The sequence below is a fragment of the Aricia agestis genome, chromosome 11, assembly GCF_905147365.1.
Source record: "Aricia agestis chromosome 11, ilAriAges1.1, whole genome shotgun sequence".
Taxonomy (NCBI): Eukaryota; Metazoa; Arthropoda; class Insecta; order Lepidoptera; family Lycaenidae; genus Aricia; species Aricia agestis.
The window spans coordinates 11,027,068-11,041,452 of NC_056416.1; the positions used below are offsets into that span (position 1 = coordinate 11,027,068).

General features: G+C 38.0%; 1 protein-coding gene across 1 annotated transcript; it reads left to right on the plus strand.

Annotated features, from left to right (window-relative positions):
• Positions 1–979: 979 nt before the first annotated feature.
• On the plus strand, positions 980–8,937 carry LOC121731532 (cytochrome P450 306a1). The gene is made up of 8 exons (XM_042121000.1): positions 980–986; positions 3,148–3,471; positions 4,662–4,807; positions 5,956–6,155; positions 6,696–7,146; positions 7,587–7,733; positions 8,123–8,297; positions 8,754–8,937. Exons 2-8 carry the CDS (start codon positions 3,153–3,155, stop codon positions 8,933–8,935), a joined length of 1,620 nt encoding a protein of 539 aa, XP_041976934.1. The 5' UTR covers positions 980–986; positions 3,148–3,152; the 3' UTR covers positions 8,936–8,937.
• Positions 8,938–14,385: the final 5,448 nt, after the last annotated feature.

A 14,385-nucleotide genomic window follows, 5' to 3' on the forward strand; every position in this document is an offset into this window, starting at 1 on the left:
GCTATAGAACTAGTTCTGACCGGGACGTACACCCCTTCACTTGTGATTCAGCGGAATGGTTCTTTGTTAACTTATTTCACCTGCAGCGGGTTGGCGCCTAATTGAGAAACTTAAAGCCCAAACGCCGATTCGTGGCACAAAACATCATATAAACATGTCAACATCTGTGTGTTTTTATTAGTACTTGGTAAAACATAGTAACGAGAGAAGAGATGATAAAATCGGTATAATTTTCAACGAAAATTAGGTAGATATTGTAGATAACTTTATTAATTCGTTTTTAATCAAACGTTGATAAAAGATATGATGCAACTCACTTTTCTAAATTTTATATAATGTAAATGTTATACCTTAAATTCATTAACCGTATAATTTTGCCCATAAAATAAACCAAACCCATTCTTTTACTTACTCTCTTTTCTACGTACTTATTAATTTATTTAATAATTACATACGTAGAAAAGAGAGTTTATAATATAAAATTTGTTTTCTATGTTAACTTTAATATTAAGAAGAATCTGAAAAGACATTAAAGAATTTTAATTTTAACACCGACTCGTTGTGAATAGACTCAAATCCATCCATCGATATCGAGTATATTTTACTGTCAAAAACAATACAGTGTTTAGAATTCTCTCCGGTTTAAAATTCGAATGCATAAAAGACTAAACCCAACGGTAAATATTCCAGAAGTTTCCTATGACCGTACAATAACATTTCAGGTAAGTTCTTACTTATTTGATTTGACATTTATGCTGTTTCCATTGCTCTTTTTAAACCGCAGTTAACACTGGACACACGTGGGACACACTCACTCGACGAGCATTGGAAACTGCTAAAATGTCAAACGTAAACGCACTTTTGAAACATTATTCCATATTTTACATGCGATTTAAAATTCATTATTCTAAGGATCAGTGGTTGACTACCAAATTTCGTCCATTTTTTTATCATATCCGCGAGTCAGTCTTCTAGCGACAGTGCGCGTGAGTAGACTTTATCGTCGCAACATTTTTACTTTAATATCTTTATCTTTAAGCCGCTGTACCTGGTACGTTTTTTATCTATAGCATAGAATACATATTAGTTGCTATACATAAATGTTTTGCTTCACTAGCTATAAAGTAATAAAACTGATACGAACTTGTTAGATCTACGCAATCTTCGTCTAAACATAGAATATTTGTGTGTGTAAATGCGTGCTATCGGAAGTGTAATTTGACACTGACCTTCACGAGGCGCGTTGTAATTTGCTCGGCTTACGACGTGCCTGTCTGATTAACAACGTCAAATATAAACCCATGTGCACACTGGAACGACCGTTACGAATCTCTACCTGCGCAGGCGCGCGGTGCGTGTGGCGTCACAAGCTCACAACGCGCGTTACTGCCGCCTGACAAAGTTGATTCATCATTAATTTATGGATCAAGAGACTATTGGACGAGATTTTATAATGCTATTATTGAGTATTTTTAGATCTATAATAGATTATGTAATGTTTTAGATATCTTATTATCTTTCTTCCTCCTTGAACGTAGTAACTGAATTAATTAATTTCCAGTGCGCTGTGCGCAAATGCGCTCTGAGTGTGCTGTCAGCTGTGTAACCTAGGCTGTGTTCACACCAAACCGACTGTGAGCCGCCGAATGTGAGCCAAGTTGAGCCAACGTTACGCAGTTTCTTCTATTTCCATACAAAATCACTTTTTCGTTCTCACCTAACCGATAATACGCCATTACGCTAGGCGTAGGCGCGGACATTCGATACCGTATATTTTCAGGTTCATACTGGGGCTCACAGTTAGCTTGCTCACATTCGGCGGCGTATAGTCAGTTTGGTCTGAACACGCGCTAAGTCCAAACGAAGATTCGACTTCTGTTACTAATCTATATTTTATATCATGTACTTAATTGTATTTTTCCTGTTTTAGAAATATTTATAAAATGAAAACTGAAGAGTATAACGAGTAGGTTTTGTTATTGTTTTATTAGGTTGATTAATTATGATTAATAATAATATGTAGATCTTGAGTAATGTCTAGAAATACTGTAGAATTTAAACATGTTTGGTCTTAGGCGCCTTACCTACAAATACCTTAATTTTTTAAATGATAGAGGTAAATAAAGATGGCAACTAAAACAAAAACGTTAGCTTTTTGTGTGGTTAATTCAAATTTATTTTATCTATCTATTTTAAATACAATAAAACTCATCAATTCAATAATTTAATTACACCAATTAAATTGTAATATTGTTAGAATTGCTATTTCACAGTCGCTTGATTCCTTAATTATTCTTATAAGGCTTGATTGTTGAATTATTATGGATAATTAAGATCTAAATTACTATCGTGCTATTAACAATGAATTAATAATGACCATTGGCCAATAGTAGTAAAGTACACTTTGCTAGCTTCACACCGTATCGTCATACGTCGCCAAAAAGTATTAGATAGTAACTGTTTAGTGTTTAGTAATCTGTTGTATCAGGCACCGATCTTTAAATTACACATGAATTTTCAGGTCATACATAGGTCTACCAAAATCTCATGGCGGATGGGAGATTTTCAAAAAATATTATGGATATTTTTTTACATTTGCAATGTATCACACACAGAATCAGCCGCTATAAGGAAAAAAAGTATCAAACGTTTTGCTCCAATGTTCCCAGTATTGGTAGCGTCAATTTCTTTTTAGGGTTCCGTACCCAAAGGGTAAAAACGGGACCCTATTCCTGTTTCCATTTTTTGCCATCAGATTCTGGTAGACCTTTAGTAGCGCCACTTCTTAGCACCTTAGCAAGATTGGAGTATTTTTTCTTATGTATTATAGAATTTAGAATAATATAATGATTACAAAACAAGTACCTACCTAATAAAATACAAATTTTACAGTCTGATAGAAAATAAGTTTTTCTTGAATGCAATGTCAGTTCTATCCGGCATCGTAATTTAATACGATAATGCGTAACGTAATCTGACCTTTTCACTTTGCCCTATGTTGAAAAATTACAAAACAATGACGAACGTCAGAGGCATATTAATATTATAACATCTATGATAAAATAAGCTTTGTCATCATGCTAACCCATTATATTATGTCCAAATGATGTTTAAATTGCTCAATTCAGTATTGTTTTTTTGTTTCAGACAACATGGATCTCCTGTTTCTATTCCTTGTGACTTTCGTGCTGGGGTTTTGGATTTGCAAGAAGATGAATGAATGGAAGTCTTTACCGCCGGGGCCATGGGGGCTGCCTATTCTTGGTTATCTGCCGTTCATGGATAGACATAAGCCGCATTTGACTTTAACTAATCTATCCAAAGTCTACGGCTCAATCTACGGTCTGTCTATGGGCAGTATTTATACCGTGGTGTTGTCTGATCACAAACTCATAAGGGAGGCGTTCGCCAAGGACGTATTTTCCGGACGCGCGCCGTTGTATCTTACGCATGGACTTATGAAGGGATTCGGTAAGTTTATTTTTTAATTTTTAAACTTCATTTCGTGAATCCTTAAATAAGCAGCTTTAAACGTAGTAGACCATAGTCTCACCCAAGTCCCAACTTTGAGGAAATAAAGGAACCAAAACGAGACGAGGCGCGATGCGGCGATCAATCGGTGATCTCAACGATACGCTATTTGACATTTTTTGTATGACAAATCGCATTTCATTTTATCTCGTCGCGTTTTGTTGTAATTGACTCCAAGTTGTCGTTTTTTTTTTTTAATGAAATAAGGGGGCAAACGAGCAAACGGGTCACCTGATGGAAAGCAACTTCCTTCGCCCATGGACACTCGCAGCATCAGAAGAGCTGCATGTGCGATGCCGGCCTTTTAAGAGGGAATAGGGTAATAGGGGAGGGTAGGGATGGGAAGGGAAGGGAATAGGGGAGGGTAGGGAAGGGAATAGGGTAGGGGATTGGGCCTCCGGTAAACTCACTCACTCGGCGATACACAGCGCAAGCGCTGTTTCACGCCGGTTTTCTGTGAGAACGTGGTATTTCTCCGGTCGAGCCGGCCCATTCGTGCCGAAGCATGGCTCTCCCACGTATTAAACATATTAAACATAATATTTTCTTTTACATTCACAAAGTTTGTGACAATCACCATGAATCGGACGGTGATGAATGATGATCATCATAATTATTAAGATAAACATTGCTTAATACAGTCAGTTCCAGTAAAGCTGTTATCACGAACTCCGACGGAGTATTTCGAGGCGGATTATGTTCAAATTGTTTGAAATTCATTGTTCTTAGCGTAACCCCTTTGTAGTTTGTATTCAGAAGTTTGTGGCAGCTTTGAAGGATTATAAATTCATTTTCTCGATTGTAATTTCTCGCTAATCTGTACAATCTGTTTACGGCGTTAGCGTTTAACCAAAACAATTTAAGTTAGTATAAATTTAAACAAAACAATTATATATTATAAGCTATCAACATTTTTGCGTTTGAATAATGAAGAAAAAAAGAAGGGCCTAAATACACTGATTGCCACATGGCATGAGATTTGCCAAAACGCATCACTGAGACATCTTAGTGATGCGTTTTGACAAATCTCATACATTTTTTATATCAAAATTATCAAAAACAAGTTGTCTAAGACCCTGGTACGATACTTACGATATAATCTAGAATTTAATGTGTGTCGAATTATTCAGGCATCATTTGTTCCGAGGGTGCACGGTGGAAGGATCAAAGAAAACTAATAACTAGCTACCTGAAAACTTTCGGCATGAGCAAAATCAGTTCGTCTCGAGAGAAACTACAGAAGCGAATTGCTATGGGGGTTATTGAAGTTGTTTCAGTAAGTAATATCACAGAGTAAAAATTATACAGTACAACAACTTAGCCGTGTATGGAAATTCGCTCCATACAGCAAAAAGTTTTCAGATCAAGTGTGCATGTGCCCGATCGTGGTATTGTTGATATGGTCTACTGCATAATATATTTATTTTATGATGATATAATTTGCTCAGTTTCTTCTTTATTATGGTTCCGTACCCAAAGGGTAAAAACGGGACCCTATTACAGACGGACAGACTTCGTTGTCTGTCCGTCTGTCTGTCTCCAGAACCGCTGTATCTCAAGAGCCGCTATAGGTATACTTTTGAAATTTTCACAGATTGCCGTATATCTGTTGCCGCTATAACAAAAAATACTGAAAACAAAATAAAATTAATATATAAGGGGGCTCCCATACAACAAACGTGACTTTTTTCGGCAGTTTTTCGCTCTATATCAATAGTGGCAAAAGGTAGAGACTTGAAATTTTCACACATTCTTTTATTATTACATTGTGTACTTTAATATTATATAATAATATTAAAATAAAATAAAAATTTAAGGGGGGCTCCTAATAATCCCATACAAAAAACACAATTTATAGTCTATTTTTGCTCTGTATCGGTACGGAACCCTTCGTGCGCGAGTTCGACTCGTACTTGTCCGATTTTTATTTCTATTAAGTACTATTTTTGTCTGCTATACTCTCGGAGCCATCGTTGACATAATACTACGAAATCTTCGCAAGTCAAAATGCGTCTTGGCTTCCTTACATTTTTAAGGTTCCGTACCCAAAGAGCAGCATAACAACAAATACTAAAAACAAAATAAAATAAATTTTTAAGTGGGGCTCCCATACAACAAACGTGATTTTTTTGGCCTTTTTTGCTCTAAGTATATCAATAATGGCAAAAGGTAGGTACTTTCTTGAATTGTTCTCAAAGTCCAGAGTTATATATTATGTACTTTAATATTTATTAATATTAAAATAAAATAAAAAATAAGGGAGCTCCCATACAAAAAACACAATTCTTGGCCTAATTTTGCTCTATAACGGTACGGAACCCTTCGTGTGCGACTCGCACTTGGCCGATTATTTATATTGCTTACTCATATTATATTTGACGTGCTATAAGAACTTTTCGCAAAATAACCAAGCGGATATTTTAGGTTGTCAAAGAAAACTTAGGGTCACCTGTCGATTTGTCCACCCTTATCACTCACTCCCTGGGTAATGTTGTCAACGACCTCATCTTCGGCTGCAAGTTCCCTCCCCATGACAAGGTGTGGCACTGGCTGCGGGAGATCCAGGAGGAAGGCTGTCACGAGATGGGAGTGGCCGGTGCTGTTAATTTTCTGCCTTTTGTCAGGTAAGCAGGTCTAGGTTAAAATTCTGAGCTACTTTGAAGGTTTAATACCCATTCTAATATTATATTTGCGAAATTACAAAGTCAGATGCACTTAACATTTCCTATTCGTGCTCAAGTCAATCAACCGATTTTGATGAAATTTGATAAGGATATACTCACTTTGAGACGTAAAGGACGTAGGAGAGCTTTTGTCCCGAAATAATATTGTGCGTATTCCGCAAGATATTCTAAAGGAAAAGAGTTTAAAACAATACATTGTGTCCATTTTAGTAACTACAAATTAAGGATCTGTTGAAATTTTTTGGTCGATCTAGATACGAAAGTTACGATTTAACACGAAACACGGACCCAATAAGTATATTAATTCTAGGCCTATCAAGTTTCCGACAGATTTAGACCCAGAAATTAGCGGGACAGTCTGCATTGAGACTGCTGCTAATTTAATGCGCTGTTGTTGCCAAAAGTGGGGCAGTCTTGGAAACATTAGAAATACCAAGTAATTTAATGGAACAATTTTTATATCCCTCGTTTGTCTTGTAGGTTCATTTCTCCGTCAACTCAAAAATCCATAGAAGTACTATCGAAAGGACAAGCTCAAACCCACAGACTATACGCGAGCATTATAGCAAAGCGAAGAAAGGAGTTGGGTCTTACAGCACCAGAGAAGGCGAAATACCCGCTTCATGAAAACATATTCAAGGAGCATCCCAAAGGATTCATAAAATATATACAGTATAGTAAAAACATGGATAGCTACGAGGAGAATTATTTCGATCCAGATATTCTTATAAGTTCCGGGGAGGAATGTATTCTAGACAATTACCTGTTGGAGCAGAATAAGAGGTTTGAGAACGAGGAAGATTCAGCTATGTATGCTACAGATGAGCAGTTGCTGCATCTATTGTGTGATATGTTCGGCGCTGGTCTCGATACCACTGCGTCTACTCTGAACTGGTTCCTATTATACATGGCCATGCATCCAAAGGAGCAGGTAAACTTTTCACTTTGCTTGACAAATACTCTTAGTTGCTATCTAGGGTCTAGGCAGCACTTAACTTTGAGATAGTTCGGCAAAACTCACAGAGTATTCGAAGAATGTTCACTCCTTGTTCCACTAAAGCCTAACTTATTCCGTCTACTTTGAGAAAAAAGATATGTTTTAGCGCCCCCCATCCAGATGAAATGAAATTAAAAATCACCCCCCAAGCCTCTACACAACGCCCCTATTTTTTTTCTGGGTATCACACCGCCCCTCTTTAGATCTTCATCGCCCACAAGGGGGCGTTATCGCCCACTTTGGGAAAGGCTGCACTAAAGAGACTTGAAAATACTGCGTGCGTATTTTTTGCGCGACCAAATATTCAACAGACCTAATATTGATTTGAACTTTATATTACGTTTAATCTATTTACTTAAATTTCATTTTTGTAGGAGCTGGTCCGAAAAGAAATTCTCGAAGTGTATCCGGAACAAGCAGAAATAGACACAGCGAAGTTACCATATTTGATGGCCGCTATTAGTGAGGTCCAGAGGATCAGAAGCATCGTCCCTGTTGGAATACCACATGGTGCTACGGAGGTACCATCGAGGAAATTGATTCCTAGGCGGTTGACAGACTAACGTCATTTGGTCGGATCGTATCATTTCAATGTTAATTGTGATCTGTCGGCTGGGTTTCACGTAAGGGTTGATTCAGACCGCAACGCGACGCGTAGATGCATTTCTAAATTATGGATATGACAGATCAATTGCGTGAGACGTCATGCGAATCTGTCAAATCCATACTAATTACGTAGGTCCCGCATATTCTGCCTAGGAATCAACTTCTCTGATAGCACCATAATAAAACACTAGTTATAGTTTAATTAAACACAGTATACATCAAAAGAAAAACGTCACACGTATTGCACAAGTACTACTCACTTACACGCACTTACACTTATAACTAATATTATTAAATGTTTTAGGATACCTACATCGGGGACTACAGAATACCAAAGGGTACAATGGTGATGCCACTGCAGTGGGCTATCCATATGGACCCAACAGTGTGGGAGAACCCTGAAGAGTTCAAGCCGAGTAGATTCATAGACGAAAATGGAACCTTGCTGAAACCCCAGGAATTTATACCGTTCCAAACTGGTAAGGGTATTGTGATTTGTGTCTAATGACTTATAAGTGTTAAGTATTACCTACCTACAACATATTGGCATAATAATGGTGTAACATCAGCAAAATCAGCGAAATGTCAAAATTGACCAATGGGACGATGGAAGGACTTAAAAATTACGGCATACCTACGGCTGTAACGCCATTTGCCAAGAAGCTGATTAAAGTAACACAGATGCGTGATTTAGGTAGGTACTGTGGTGTAGTGCTTAAGATAACAACACTAGATTTTAATTTTAAATTGTAACTTTGTGCTATGAGTGTCATAATAATAATATCTGAAATCCCAACACAGACGAACTAGACCTTTGCCGATATCAACAGATACTTCGCTAGGAATTCGCAATTTGAATTTTTACAATAATTCGAAAATTTAAATTTTGATCCTGTTGATATTAAAATAATCAATTTTAACTTTAATAATTTTAGGTAAACGCATGTGTCCCGGCGACGAGCTCTCCCGCATGATATCTACCTGTTTCATCGTCTATCTCTTTCGCTCCGTCCGTCTCAGCCTGGCCAGCGATCCTCCTACCGAGAAGGAATTGGAGGGACAAATAGGATTGACTCTAGCACCACCGAAGGTTCTATTTCGTTGTGAAGCGGTGTAGTTAGTAAAATATTATAAGTTCCTACTTTGTAGTTAATTTCAAAGTACTTAATCTGTATTTTAATGTAAAAAAATAATTATTAATACTTACTTACTAGCAATTTTTAATTAGTTTAAAAGTACTTAATACATTTTTTGAATATTGTTTGTGTTATTTATTACTCTAACATTTTCCAAAAATTTATCTTAAAAATACTATATTATAGAAAATATTCAAATCACTAAAGTCTATACAAAGGTATTTGCTTGAGTCTAGTTCTTACTAAAAGTTTATTACTTATCATGAGTTATATTTTTACGTAAAATGGAGCTTAAAACCAGAATAAGTGGTACAGTACAGCCTTCTAGTAAGGCTAATACATCGTTCCAGCAACATTCCAAAAATTCTCATTTAGGCATAGCCACAGCGATTTTTATCGTCTCTAAGAAATTTTAATGACTTACGCCACTGAAGGCTCATTATCGTGATTTAATCACGTCTTCATAAAAATCAATATTATTTAAAGGATATTAAGGCTATGTATGATCGTTACTACATTACGGTAGTAGTTTAGGTTCTGGATTAACAAATAGGATTCTTTTTATTCCGGAAAAATATTGTGTTTCTGAGGGCTAGGTTAGGTTAGGTTAGGGAGCATACCCATACTACGTGACCCATTTAGGGGGGGCAGGGGGGTCTTCAAAATACTACGCTCGGTCACGAGAGGGGGGGAGGGGGTCTAGAATTTTGTCACGTAGTCGATTTCGCCGAGAGAAACGTCATACGAAATTTTTTTTTCTCGCCATTTAATACTTGACGCGTGACTAAAATAGCTAGTAGGTACCATCGAGGAAATTGATTCCTAGGTAGTTGACAGACCAACGTCATGTAGTCGGATCAAGTCAATTCAAAGTTACACTTTGAATTGACTTCATCCGACTACATGGAACACGGATTAAACTTTAAACGCGACAAAATTACTTAGGTCCGCCATCTGCCTAGAAATTAATTTCTCTGACCGTTCTGTTGTAATTTATACTATCACAAAATAATATAAAACAAAGTTTTTTTCCCTCATGTCTCTATGTTCCCTTTAATCTTTAAAACTACGCAACGGATTTTAATGCAGTTTTCTTTAATAGATAGAGTGATTCAAGAGGAAGGTTTATAAGTATAATAACATTACAATAGTGGAGAAATACTGTTGGGGTTTCTAATGTGATGTCGTAAATAATAATTACATTTTTTCCGCTTACATTGCAAACGCAGGCTGAACCCTACGAGATTTATCAAAATAATGTACTGGACCAAGTATTATACACATTGAAAAGGTCTACAGAAAAAGTTTTTTGCCATTTACTTTTAACGACAAATAATGGCTAATTTTCGAAGCGATTTTAACCAATACGGCATTAATACTTATTCAATAAAACACTTTAAATACATTGTAAATTTAATATAGATCATCATCTTTACAGCATATGATTTAAATGAATATTTTTGAAGATATTACATATTATTTAAAAATTGCGAGACTTAGCTTTTGCGGCAGTACCGACCAATGCGGGCCACGGGTAGTAATAAAAATAATGAATATAAATCAAAACTGCTGAATATTTTATACTCGTGTAAAGCCAGGGCGGGTCGCTAGTTATTTATATATTATACATAAATCTAAGTGATAATACTTTAGGCTGTGTATGTGTTCCTTACATAGAGTTCACCGTGAAAGTAGCAGCGCTGAAAGACCCAATTGTTTTTCACTTTTGTATGGAGAAACTCGTTACACTGGGGCGCTTGCCCATACAAAAGTAAAAAAATGTTGCTTTTTCAGCGCTGCTACTTTCACAGTAAACTCACTTTAGGGAACACGTACACATCCTAAAGTTCTATCACTTAGTTTTGTTACACCTTGTATAGTAAGTATATCTTAAATATTGGTGTCAAGTATTTCTTTTTGGCAAACTATTGGGTATCACTGTATTTTTTGTGATCGTTATTTTTATTCCCTTAATTATTAAGTAGTAATAATTATTATTATAAATATTGGTGTCAAGTATTTCTTTTTGGCAAACTATTGTATTTTTATTCGCATATTTAATTAAGTAGGATAATTATTATAAACATGCAAAGAGTCTTTTGTAATAAATAACTTAATAAGCACAAATATGAGTCAAATTATTTTCATTTGCTATCTAGTACCTACTATTTCAACTTTTTTTTTAACGGGCTTTGGCCCACCACATATTCCCACCACTGTATCTCCTGTGTCGCCAGGATCGACAGCGGTATCCAACCACGAAAACCCTTTGATATGATCTCAGGGAGCCCGAGGGACATGCTAAAGCTGTCTTGGGACACGCAACGAAATTAATCAGAAGAAAATAGGAGGAGTAGGAAGAATTCCAGATTCCCTCCCCATATAAAGCGGGAGACAGCACAAAGTTGCAGTGACCGAAAGTCAAAGAACTGGAAGGGGGAAGCACCACGGGAATAAACGTTAATAATAATAGTGACTACTACGCTAGAGCTAAATTAATTTATTGTGTTAGACTGTTGCCAGTAGTAATTGTGACAAAAACGCTTGAAGGCACGGAAGTTCCTAGCGCTGTCCACGAGATCACCGTAGTATGGGACACCAGATGTATAGAGTAGGTTGTTTAGCATTGTAGTTCTTTCATCCTGCCAGAGACTGCACTCCCAGAGAACATGATGAGCTGTTTGTTCAAACATGTTGCCTTCGGTCGAGCACTCGCACATGGGTGATGCTACTAGATTAAATCCGTAGAGTTTGGCCTTAAAATTTCCATGACCGGTCAGGAATTGAGAAACGCAGTGATCAATATCCATCCAATGTTTGGATAGCCGTTCACGAATATTAGGGAAAAAATTATAAAGATGTCGCCCTTTGGTGGAACAGTCCCACCGCGTCTGCCATTCGGAGATTAGGCTTTGCAAAGAGTTTTCTAAAGGTTCAAACAATCTTGCTATTTTAATTTTATCCCGAGCGCTTAAAAAAACGGGTTGTCAATGTTTTTATTATGATAGTACATTGTCGCACGACGCTGAATCTCAAGGTCAACGGGTAAAACTCCGGCTAGCACGGGCAAGGCTTAGGTGCTTGTGGTTCTGTAAGCTTTGCACAAGAATATAAGAGCAAGACGTTGGCTTTGTAGCAACTTGCGACGAGCCGCGCCGATAGTTGCTCTGTCGGCCCACACGGGGGCACCCTAGCAAATGCTGCCAAGGTAAGTAGCAGTGTAAATTAATTTTAAGGTTTTGAATGAGAGGCCCCATGTCGACGTAGATGTTTTGGTAAAGGAGTAAAAGTTGCGTTTCGCTTTCTCACCGGTTTGAATTATATGTTCTAAAAATGTACATTTATTTTCTAAGTAAAAACCAAGATAACAGAGTGACTGTTTGCGTTTAACGTTAATATTGTCAAGTTTGATGCTAGGGGAAGATATAATCCTTTTAAAAGAATTTGGTAAGTTTTTTGCGCGGCGAATTTCAGACGATTACGCTTAATAATAATAATAATAATAATATCTATGGACGCTTCACACCACGTCAGTCTGGCCCCGTGCTAAGTACCTAAAGGACTTGTGTTGCAGGTACCAGACAACGGAAATATATTTAATACTTTTATACTATACATATATTTAAGATTTTTATTATATCATACACATATTTAATACACATCCAGACCCGGGAACATTGAAAACTTTTTGTTCCGTCGGCGGGATTCGAACCCGCGACCCGCAGCTTGAGCTACCAACGCGCTCACCACTGAGCCACAGAGGTCGTCGCTTACCCCAGTCAGATATTAAATTAAGACTACTGTTGGCTTTAGACTCAATTTCGGAACGCGAGTTTGCTTGAACGATAAGAAACCCGTCATCGGCGTAACCAACTAGTATACAAAGCGGTGGAAGTGGAAGACTTAACAAATCGTCGAATCCGATGTTCCATAATTTAGGCGAAATTACCGATCCTTGAGGGCAGCCGCAAGTTAAATCTTTGGCGTGTGTACAATGGTCCTAGACAAAGCTTAGTTTGACCGTTAGAAAAGTAAGAATGTATTATGGAATAAATATTACAGTAACACCCTCGATTTTTTAGTTTTAATAGCACCATCGGCCACCAAGCATGGTCGAAGGCCCCGGAAATATCTAATGAAATGGCGACCACATATTTCAACTTACTAAATGATTGAAAATTATTCTTCTCAATACCACGTGAACAATTAAAGGGAAAAGTCTTGGCATATACTACGCGTGGTCGCCAAAGGGAGGGGGAGGTCAAAAAATCTTAAAAAGTAGGTCACGTATTATGGGTATGCTCCCTTAGGCCTTACACAGGTACTCACCGGGCACGGTTGTTTCGGTGCGTACCTGTGTAAGGTCGCCAGGAGGGAGCCTACGCCAGCCTGCCACGACTGTGGCGCTGCGGAGGACACGGCCCAGCACACCCTCGAGGTGTGCGATCGCTGGGCCGTGCAGGGCCACGATCTTGTGGCAGTGCTAGGCGGGGACCTCTCGCTCCCGAGCATGGTGCGCTGCATGCTCGAGAGCGATGAGGCCTGGCAGGCGGCGGTCTCTTTCTGCGAGTATGTCATCTCGCAGAAAGAGACCGCGGAGCGGAATAGAGAGGATGACAGGTCCTCTCTTCCGCTCCGCCGGCGTAGGACGGGAGTGCGGAGGCGTCGCTATGCGAACCTCCAATAAATCTCGTCCCACGGGGTTCCGGATCAGGATGGGTACCTGTCCGGCTTAGCTAGTCCCGACGCCGAGGGGAACGCTTTAGTTTGCCTAAGCGTTCCCTAACTTGGTGGAAGTCCGGTCCCTTGAGGTAGACCAGCCGGTCGTGGAGGGAGTCCTGTGTTAGACAGATCCAGGACATCCCTCCGTATACGGCTGAAGACAAACCGCAGGTGGTTTTAGTGGGTAAGAGTCCCACATACCCCCGGGGTGCTTTAGCTTAACTGAGGCACATACCCGACCCGGGGTTTCCCCTGCGCATCAAAAAAAAAAGTTAGGTTAGGTTAGCTTCAATGACTAGATTTTTTCTGCGGCGTATAAGGTTACGCTTTTATAAATCAACTAAAAAACAGTAATTTATGTGCAAAATTTGCAGAAGCTTTTTGGACACTCCTAGGTCCTAGCAATGGTTTCTGGAAATGTTTGTTTAATTGTGATTTTGCGTGTTTATTTTATGATTTCATGACGACCTATTAAATACCTAATTACAGGTTGCATGATATAAATATAATATTATGTTATTAGCACAATACTGCAAATGATAAATTGTTAAAAAACTATTTATATAATTACTAACTTCATACTGACTATGTTAGTTTAGTCTCAGTACAACGTAATAAATAAACAGATTAATTTCTTAAATTTGCATCGTATATATTTCGAGTTGGTTTTGTAAGCAACTTTTACTACAAAAGTCGGTTACAATCACTG